This window comes from Castanea sativa, chromosome 8 (assembly GCF_040712315.1).
Source record: "Castanea sativa cultivar Marrone di Chiusa Pesio chromosome 8, ASM4071231v1".
Classification (NCBI taxonomy): domain Eukaryota; kingdom Viridiplantae; phylum Streptophyta; class Magnoliopsida; order Fagales; family Fagaceae; genus Castanea; species Castanea sativa.
The window spans coordinates 22,315,090-22,325,457 of NC_134020.1; the positions used below are offsets into that span (position 1 = coordinate 22,315,090).

Below are 10,368 nucleotides of genomic sequence, written 5' to 3' on the forward strand. Positions count from 1 at the left end.
TAAATGGTAATACACATGACAATTAGTTAGAGATTTAAGATATCTATTTTTGAAATAAAATAAAAGTCTAGTTAACGGGTACAATTAAGACATTTTTTAATAGATAATTTAATAAAATTTTGATAAAATTTTGATAAAAAAATATAAAAAAAATATTTTAAAAAACCAAAAAAAAAAATTCCTATAAAAGTTTTTAAAAATATTTTCTAAACTAGTACTTTTCCTTATAGATCATTCATTAAATTTTTCCTTGAAATAAACATTAAATTTTGTTTAAATATTTTGAAAATGTAATTTTAGTTAGAAACGCTACTGCATCTGATTTGTCACAAAATTTATTGAGAAAATGTTATACCATGGCCATATCTATATCTTGTCCACACGTATATTAATTAAAGAGCCAGCCGCAGATATTCCCGATATTCAAAGTTTCCAAGGTAAGGATCGAATATTATAATTCAAACCCCGCCCTCTTCTTCTTTGAAAGCACAGAAGCTCTGCCTTTGGGTCCCAATGGCCTCTTCAATAGTTCGGTCCCCACTAAACCCGATTTCCCGCCACGTCACCTGTAAACCCTCGCCGTCCGATCACAGATCTAGAGCCACCGCCGCCGTCACCGTCACGATTCACCGACCTTCCCCTAAACAACGCCGCCGTCGAAATGTCCCGGTTCTTGCATGTTCTCTCCAATCACACAACGCCGACGATAATCACAACGTCGTAGATGGCAGGAGCAAGACCGAGTTGCAGAGGATCCCCGATGATTCCCCTTACGACGACGTTTCCAAGGACCCTAATAACAATACTAATATGCTCCCAAGTATCAATCATTTCTAGGGTTTTCAATTTTTTATTGTTTTGTTAGTGACCATCTTTTTTTTTAATTCTGGGTTTGATGATTCTTACAGGACCTTTATCTTCAACTCACTCTTCTAACTCTGTTTCCCACCTTCGAGTTGCTTACCAGGTCAGCATTTTATATTTATATATATTTGGGTTTCAATGTGTTTGTTCAATTGTTTATGTTCGTGCGTGTGAGATAGAGAGAGAAATGATTGGTCTTTGAATGTGTGTTAGGGTGCGTTTATATAAGCTGTTGGAAAACTGTGTTTTGAGTTTAAAATAAGCATTTTAAAAAACAAAAACTAGGAGGAGATGTGGTTGTAAAATAGAGTTTTGGGTTTTAAAAATGCTATTTTAATTTCCCATAACGCGAACCAAACGGACCTTAAACAAAAAAAAGAAAGGAAAAAGAAAAAAAGAAAAAAAAAATACTGCTTCCACAAGTGGTGATCTGATTGGTGCATTATTATTTATAAAAGTAGTGATAGCGGTGAACCCATGTGAAAGTAAATGTTACTTTAATTGCAAATTTTGAAAATTTGTGTATCCCTGGCATTGCTCTATATGTGAGTTTATTGTTGGTTTTTCAATGTGTTTGTGATTGTGTGAGAGAAAGATTTAAAGGATTGGTCTTTGAATGTGTATTAAATATAAAAAAATTCATCGTTTTTTAACTATTGGTGATGTGATTGGTCCATTATAATTTATAAAAGTAGTGTTGGTGGCGAACCCAAGTGAAAGTAATGTTTGTATCTCTATCATTGCTCTAAATGTAAGTTGAATGTTGCATTTATTTTTTCTTCAGGGAGTTCGTGGGGCATACAGTGAGTCAGCGGCGGAGAAGGCGTACCCGTATTGCGAAGCAGTGCCTTGTGAGCAATTCGAAACTGCTTTTGAAGTGAATACTTTTAAACCCTTTGCCCATATTTTTACAAATGTTTATTCAATTTTGCTTTATATAATGTGACCTTATTTATACGCTAATGGCAGCTGTTAGGGAAGCAATGTGAACTGTTTGTTTAATTTATAAGTTTAGATGATTATGGGAAGATTTGATTAATTCAAAGCCTTCCTTCATGGTTGCTGTCTTGTTGTATGACAATGGAGCTGTTAGGAAAGCAATTAGAGCACTAAACTGCTTCTCTTTGATTATTCTTGTTTTATATTTAGGATTGGGGAAACAATGTCACTTTCCCATGAATGTGTGTTGATCATAATTGTTGTAGCATTAATATGATTAATCCAAAGTCCTTCTGCATAGTTGTAGTATTTTCCTAAGAGCAAGGGTTGACCCTTTTCAATAAATGAATATGTTGTGGTTTTAATGATTAGGGATTGATTAATCTTCTTTTCCACTATAGGCTGTTGAAAGGTGGCTTGTTGACAGAGCAGTTTTACCAATTGAGAATTCTTTAGGTGGGAGCATCCACAGAAATTATGACCTTTTACTCCGGCACAGATTGCATATTGTAGGCGAAGTTAAATTTGCAGTTCGGCATTGCTTAATGGCCAATCATGGTGTTAAACTTGAAGACCTGAAAAGGGTTCTTAGTCATCCGCAGGTATGGACCATTTGGTACATAGTACTTTTTGCTTTTCTCTAGTCTGTTTTGCTGAGATTTAATTGAATTTGGATCATATCTCAGGCTCTTGCTCAGTGTGAGCACACGCTAACAAAGTTGGGGTTGGTCAGAGAAGCAGTTGATGACACTGCTGGAGCTGCAAAGGTATGCCTAGATATAATAGTGGAGCAGCAGGTTTGCTAATGTTTTTATTATTTTTGTTTTTAAATGGTGCTGATATTACTTCATGATACATTTTAGCTGCTGTGGTTATGGTGGGAGGAAGCTGCTCTTCTTGCCTCCCCCTCAGGGGTCAGGGGCCTCTAGGGCAAACCCAATTTTGTTTAATTGTCTTTAATTTTTATACTTGAGCATTAAAATTTTTTGCATTAATTGATATCACTTTAATTGTTTGCAACTATTCATGGATTTTTTATTATTTTTGTTGATTGGAGCCTGCTCTACCTTAACTGGCACCTCATCCTCTTGCAAGTGCTAGGTGGAGGGTGAGGCTGTGGATTCAAGGCCCACTGGGTGCATGTGTTACATAACTATAACTTTTTTTTTTTTTTTTGCTGACTGGAACTTGTTGCAACTATGTAGCATGTTGCATTCCACAAACTAAATGATACAGGAGCAGTAGCTAGCTCCACAGCTGCAATGATCTATGGGTTGAACGTACTTGCCCAAGATATTCAGGTTGCATCCAAGCCATTTCTTGTGTTGATTTTCTTGGGATATGGCACGTTTTCATTGGGTTGCTCATTTCCCTTTTCTCCATTTTTTAATAGGATGACTCTGATAATGTTACTCGATTTCTAATGCTGGCAAGGGAACCCATAGTTCCAGGCACAGATAAGCCATTCAAGGTCAGCCCTTTCAAGATGCAAAATTACTGGCTGTTGAATTACTATTTCATTTTGTTCTTTTGTAGCTCTTCTCTTGATTGACCCTATGGCCACGAACTATTTTAAACTTAGTTTATGACTAACAGTGGTATTGAATTCACAGACAAGTATAGTTTTCTCACTAGAGGAAGGTCCTGGAGTGCTTTTCAAGGCACTTGCTGTTTTTGCTCTGCGGGAAATCAACCTTACTAAGGTATGTTTTTGTTATCCTTCAAATGGATGGTGCCTTTTCATAGTTTCATTTGCAGGTATATGTTCAGGCAGTGTTCATTGCCTTCTTTGTTTTGTTCTACCAGATTGAAAGTCGTCCCTTGCGGAAGCAGCTTGTGGGAGCATCTGATGATAATAACAATGGGTATCCAAAGTAAATATCCTTAGAAAGATCTTCTCTGCCTCATATATTTAGAATGCTAATGCAAATTTCTTCGATCATAATTAAAATTCAGCAACAAGGTTTCAAAGTTGAGTTGTATCTCTGAGAGACTTAAGCTGTAGGCTTTTTTACCTGATTATGTGTTTACATTCACTTTACAGATATTTTGACTATCTTTTCTATGTGGACTTTGAAGCATCAATGGCTGACCAGAATGCACAGAACGCTCTAGGGCATCTAAGGGTGAGTTTTTTGAAAATTTATCCTTATCTTCAACCCTATTTAGGAAAAATCATAAACATACATTATTTGACATTATTCACTTTCTTTGCAGGAGTTTTCTACATACCTTCGAGTGCTAGGGAGTTATCCTGTGGATACTTGCATGTTATGAATGAAATCTAAATTTGGTAAGAGTCACTTGTCAAAACAGAAGTGTTAATATAAAATATCTGAAAATTTGTCATGTAGATGTCTCACAGGCTTCAGTTTGTAGTAAATGATTATTTGAAGAAGAATGCATTTTTTTTTGGCTGAGTAAACAAGAATGCTTTTTTTTTTTTTTTTTCTGATAAGTAAAGAAAATTTTATTCATAGTCTTAAGAAGGAGTCACCCAAGTATACAGGAAGTATACAGCAGGGGACCAAAACAATCAAATACATAAATTACAAGCATCAAGAATGCTTAATTGTTTATAGTGTTATAGGTAACTTTTCTTTTACTCTGATTTGGCAACATGTTCAGATTGTACTGGCAAATAGTTGAATTCTCACTCTCATTATGATCAATTCCCAGAAATCCATATATTAAATACAGAATGGTTAATGTTATAAGCAATCATTTTAGGGTACTCATTATATCAAAGTTATGCTTAAATTACAAAAATTTTAAACAACCGCTGACATTTGACTGGATCTGTTTTGATTGAGTGATTGTACTTGTACAGGGAGACATCTCATGGTGCATAGAGCTTATTGACGAAGTAATTTCAACCATGGCCGGATAACATTGCCAATAAATTTTAGGGTTCCTATTGGCTGTTGTTCTAACTGAGACATTAAGGTTTCGAATCTCCCCTTCCCCCCAAAAAAATATATTTAGAAAAAATTAGTTTGTAGTATCAGAATAAATTAGGAATTAGAACCTGGTTTGAAGTGTGACTAGATTATGAGAATAAAAGGCTCACGAATAATTGGAGCTAGGGATATATGGAATGTAGATTGGTGAAACTAGGAAGTTGATGGCAGGAGAGCATTAATAACATTTCGATTGGAAGGGATCTTATTAGTTATTTCGATTCCAGCAGTAGGGGATTCTACTTTCTTTGGAAGGAAAAACTTCTCTCTTCGTGAACAAGGTGTTTAAGAAAGAGGGTTTTTAAAGAAACTCTCCATGACTAGGAGAGCATTAATTACATTTAAAACCATATGATTCCACTGGACAAGAGGAGCAAGATTCTGCCTGGTGGGTACTGATTGTCCTTTGCCCAAACTATATATACTCTGGAATGTTTTGGGTGTGTCAATTTGGTGGCTTCTATTTTATTGATCTCTTATAGAAATCATTATTTAAATGGTGTTGATGTAGGATTTTCCTTCACTAACGAAATCTGTTCAGCATCCAAAATTCTGTATTTTACAGTTGATGTTTCTGCATGGATATTCTTGCTCCTTGTGGGGCAATGTTTGGGAAAATAACATGTATTGATTTATGCGAATATTTTTATGTTACTTTATCTCATTCAGCGTTTCCATACCCTTCAATTTCTGATTCTTTTTCTCTTCTTGTCAATGCTGAGTAGGGCTTGTGGAGAGATCAATAATGTTATATCGGTAGTTGTTTCCCTTCATAGCTTTTGTTTGTCTCCTTCCTCAAATTTCCAGAATATTGATCAACATGAAGGTTTATTAAAGAACGTTACATGTTTGTGGATGCAATGAATCACTGCACCACCAAATTTTGGTTGCTACATCAATGCGACTGTGTTGTCTTCTCTCAATATTGACCTTGTAATCACTAGATTAGTTGGTACTATAGAGATTCCCTTTTTTAGAGAGGTGGGAGCTTTTCATGTAATTGAGGCTTTCTCGGGAATATTTATTGGTTTTTTATTTCCTGCTTATTCAATATATTCTATTGGTTCATTTGATCGTTCACACTGGATGTATGTCACTGAAGCATAAATTTAACATACCAGATATCTCTTCGTAACATTCAAACTAAGAACTTCTTCTACGGTCATAACCAAATTTCATATAATTTCTCACAAGTTGGAGATGCTAACCCCCCATAACTCGGAACAAGTGTTGTGAAAATAGGGTTCAGCTTCTGTCCAGGCCAGTGTCACTGGACACGTTGGATTGGCGAGTCTTGGACACGTGTCGCCAATCCAACATGTCCAGTGGCCAGTCCGGACAGAAGCCAGATACGTGAAAATAACGTAGACTTTTGTTGTGCTTATAAACTCTATCTTCAACCTAAAGACCGCAAATTAACCTTATATTTTCTTTTCGTACCCATTTAGGACAGATCCACATTTTCTCTTCATACCCATTTATAACAGATCAGCTTCACCTCCCAGGCTCCCACAACAGAAATTTGTTAGGTGACATGGTCTCAGCAGCGCCTGTGAATAAGTGCAATTGTAACACCAGACCAGGATGAATAATTCTTGCGGGGGCTTTCAGAATATGTAATGTGAAGCCAACCCACATTTGCCGAAAGACAGTAGAGTAGCAGACTCATCTTAAGAACACAATAAAGTGAACAAAGGAGAATAGTGTTTCTTCATGTGTTCATTAAGTGCACAACAATTTTATGGTTTATGTAACTGAAGTATCTTTCAACAAAAAAGAAAAAGAGAAAAGTAACTGAAAGTATCTAATGGCAATTGCCAACAACTACAGTTTACATGGATCTCCTAAGCTTAGGAATCAGGAATCATAGCATTCCTTCTCCTCCAACAAAAAAAAGGGGGGAAAGAAAAACAAATGCCATCAAATATTTGCACTCTCGGAGATCTTTTGAGTCTTAAGAGTAATGCGGAACAGAAATTTGGTTAAAAGACTTTAACAAATAACACTAGTCTTTCATACCCTCGTTTTGTAGTGGGCAGGCTTCACCTCATGGCCATTAAACTTCTGATGAGGATTAGGATCTCACTTCGCATCTCAGCAACACTTGATGGGGTGACTTGCTCCTTCACAGATGAAAACCACATTCCATCTTCCTCTTTGTCTTCACCACTATTATGCCAGCTGCAAATAGCTTTTGCAATGGCAGTAACATACAAGCCACAATCATAACCATTCACTTGCTGTGGTGAATCAGTGCACTCAAGATAACTAGCAGTTGATGCTGAATCAGAGGCCCCTATATATCCAACAACAGCCTTATATAGTCGTCTAGCATGCCAATCATTAATTCCTCTATTGCTATCATGATGAACAAATACATTAGCATTTCTCTCGAATGCAAGTAAGCTCCAGTGAGACCCAGCTTCAGCTTTGCATACATCTTCATTGTCATTTACAGGAAAGATTACCAGTTTCTTGTCAGGAAGATGAAGGGGTTCAACAAAATCTTTGAGACTCTCCACAGCTGGGCAATTCATTATCCAAAAAGCAATGGAAGGTGGAACAAGTAGGATTTCCTGAGCAGGATAGCATGAAGAAAGGTAACTGAAATAGAACTCGATGATTTGATCATTGAGAAAATATGGGCCACTAAGGATGTCCATATCAGATTGTCTGAGTACAACATCATTGTAGCTAAGTTTCTTTTCGTTGGCTCCAGGATTTCCCATTAAGTGGATATCAGTATGCATTCCTGGTCAAATAAACTTCAAATTAGATGAAGCCAAGCTCTATTATTTAAACTTAAACAGTACACCATAGAGATAGAGAAGAAATACAATCCTTTGTGTGTTGGCATTACATCATCCTAATCTATTATCTTTCCGTTTATAATAGCTCCAGATTTTTCAAAACAGAATTCTCCTAAATCTCTACCTCTGGGTGGGAGGGGACTCACAATCCACGGAAAGCTTTGCCATACAATTTACTTTATTAACTTAAGGCAGGGCCCAGGATTTTGTAGGGGAGTGGGGGAGTCAAGTAGTATTAATTTCTGGCAAGAAAAAGAATTCTTCAGGAAGAGCACTTGATTTTCATCAGCACTAGTTTTCTATAAGTTGCATGACAAAGAAACATCATCACAAAAATGAGATCTTCAAGTAATCACCACATATTTAAAGCAACCTTTGAAGAAAAGTTAAACCTAATATCTCTGATGAGATCCTACTCCATGATTACATTAAAGCAACTATTATTAAACAATTTCTCATATTTCAAGTACATTCAGGGTCTTCCAAATAATTTATCTGATATGTATAACCAGAATGAATCCCAGCCTACAAGCTAAAGACTTCCAAGATTAGCTTCCTCACTCTAACTTGGATGCTCATTAGATACAGAATCCAAAATGGGCCATTATTGATTTCGACTTGGTTTCAGATCTCATATTTATGCTTCTTACGGGGAAAAAATGTTAACAAGGCTCTCATACTCAATCTACTACATGGAGTACTTTCAACAAAGCTCCTTTTGTTTTTTATAAGTAACATAAAGCTGATAGTTCTAAGTAGAACAATGAACATTAATGTTGATGATGAGTATCACAGTTCATTAGCTTCTAAAATGGACTGAGCAACAACTGAAAAGATATATTAAAGGAAAGAAAAATAATAAATTTTGGAAAAAGACTAGAGACAATAGCTTCCCATAGACTTTCACCAAAATGTATCATTAAGTATTCAACATTAATTCATTCTCTCTAGCACATGCACAAACACATTGAACAATGTAACAGTTGCAAAAAAAACCTTGTCACCATGAGAAATTCTTCTATTTAATACACCTCTCATTATCATCCAAACCTCACCACCTTCATAAAGTTCCCACTTCCCACCCTCTAATCCCTTTATAAAGACTACACCATGCAAAGAAATAGCATGAGATAATAAAGAGTCTAAAAGGAGAACATCAACTGACCCACTGCTGATATTCGAACCAGAAAGAAGTGTATTATTGTATTTTCTCAAGAACAAAGTTTTCCTTCAAATCAATTTGGAGTAATCTCCTTCAATACATTACACAGTAATTCAAATGATCATCCATGTATATTTCAATCACAAAACTCATTAACTCATCCAAAAAGGTCGCATGACTATTAGATAGATCATGTGATTAAAAAAAGTCGGAAGAACTTTCCTCCAGACCAGAATTTTCCAAACAAGAATTCTGTCCATTCTTAAAAATATTTCACCCCACCATCCTACCAGTCCATACCATAAATGAGCTACCAATCTACTCTTTAAACAAAAAAAGGAGGCATGTTTCTATCAGCAGCATATATACATGGAGAGTACTCATTTCGACAAGTTATCTAACTTGTTAGAGCAACGACCCACTCACCCCATAAACAATTAGTTATTTACTTATTCCCAATTGACCCTTTAAGAGGGCTATACTTACACACACAACCCTGATGACCCCTCATACCAAACTGAAATCCTACAAGAACATACTATGACCATTGCCTCACATGACAAAAACCTCTCTAAAACCCTTCATACAGCCTCAACCAAAACCTTCCAAATTCAAGTTCTTGTAAATCTCGAGAAATTTGTCATTTTATCAACAAACTAAATTGTTTCACAATTTTTCAAAAAGTAAACAAATGGGTTTCTTTCCCATCCAAGATTCGCTAAGAAGCCAATGCCAACACTTTTTTTTTTTTTTTTAATTCATTCAAATAATTGAATTCAATCATCAAGAAAATTTATCCTCAAAGCCAATTAATGAATAAATGTCATCAAGGAACAAGAACAACAACCCTAATCTTTGCTTCAGTAATTGTAAAACGTTAAAAATTAGAGGGAAATTGTACAACAAGAATACGAAGAAGAAAAAGAAAATGAAGGGCTGAGATCGGAAAGACTTACAGTTTCAGATTATTAAAGAAGGTGGAGAAAGATAAGGCAAAAACAGCTATCTTTCACTGACAGTAACAAAGCTGAGCTCTGTATTGCGGATTTAAGTTTGATGCGCAGCTAACCTTTTTCAAGGTGCTCGTTGTGCCCAACAATATTTATAGTTTACAATTTACAAATGTCAATAAATAAATAAATAATTGGCAATTTTTGTTTTCTTTTTCTTAAAAAAAAATTGTTTGACATTTTTTTTTATGGGTTAGTTATAATAATAGTGTTGAGTATACATATATGTGAGTGAGTATGAATGGTTAATATAACATAATTGAATTCATACCCATTAAATTTAAGTCTTTTAGGTTAAATGTTGCCAGTGAAGTTTTTACGACAAGGGCAAAAAATGCAAGATTAGTCCAAATCTCCCATTGGATTCTTTAGAAATGTTTATTTTTGGAGAATCAAGTTCAAAATTCCAAATATATAATAAACAAAAGGCTAATGATATTTTAACAAGAGAGAAATCAAAATGTCATAACTGAAATACAAGAAATTGCAGAAAAAGTACACATATCCAAAATTTTGACTCGTAGTTAGCAAGAAGATAAAATTGGAAGATGTTGTGAGGAAGAAATGGAAGGTTCACCTATACCCATTTACCCCTAAACTTCAGAATTGTGAGAATGTTGGCT

General features: G+C 35.4%; 2 protein-coding genes across 4 annotated transcripts; one reads left to right on the forward strand and one right to left on the reverse strand.

Moving 5' to 3' along the window:
- Positions 1-391: 391 nt before the first annotated feature.
- LOC142607767 (arogenate dehydratase 2-like) lies at positions 392-5,831 on the forward strand. Of its 3 annotated transcripts, none has more exons than XM_075779388.1 (12): positions 392-820; positions 909-967; positions 1,649-1,741; positions 2,205-2,405; positions 2,490-2,570; positions 3,009-3,104; positions 3,197-3,274; positions 3,417-3,506; positions 3,610-3,677; positions 3,848-3,929; positions 4,021-4,096; positions 4,634-5,151. In XM_075779388.1, the coding sequence occupies exons 1-11, from the start codon at positions 514-516 to the stop codon at positions 4,078-4,080; spliced, it is 1,215 nt and encodes a 404-aa protein (XP_075635503.1). In that variant the 5' UTR covers positions 392-513; the 3' UTR covers positions 4,081-4,096; positions 4,634-5,151. The 3 variants fall into 3 exon arrangements, with proteins under 3 accessions (XP_075635503.1, XP_075635502.1, XP_075635504.1); XM_075779387.1 differs by lacking the exon at positions 4,634-5,151 and adding an exon at positions 5,489-5,831 and having other exon boundaries at positions 393-820; XM_075779389.1 differs by lacking the exon at positions 4,634-5,151 and adding an exon at positions 5,489-5,831 and having other exon boundaries at positions 580-820; positions 1,649-1,715.
- A 619-nt stretch (positions 5,832-6,450) lies between these two features.
- On the reverse strand, positions 6,451-9,827 carry LOC142606903 (NEDD8-specific protease 1). Its single transcript, XM_075778270.1, has 2 exons — positions 9,692-9,827; positions 6,451-7,515 (listed from the first exon to the last, which is right to left on the reverse strand). Exon 2 carries the CDS (start codon positions 7,511-7,513, stop codon positions 6,806-6,808), a length of 708 nt encoding a protein of 235 aa, XP_075634385.1. The 5' UTR covers positions 7,514-7,515; positions 9,692-9,827; the 3' UTR covers positions 6,451-6,805.
- Between the last annotated feature and the right edge of the window lie 541 nt (positions 9,828-10,368).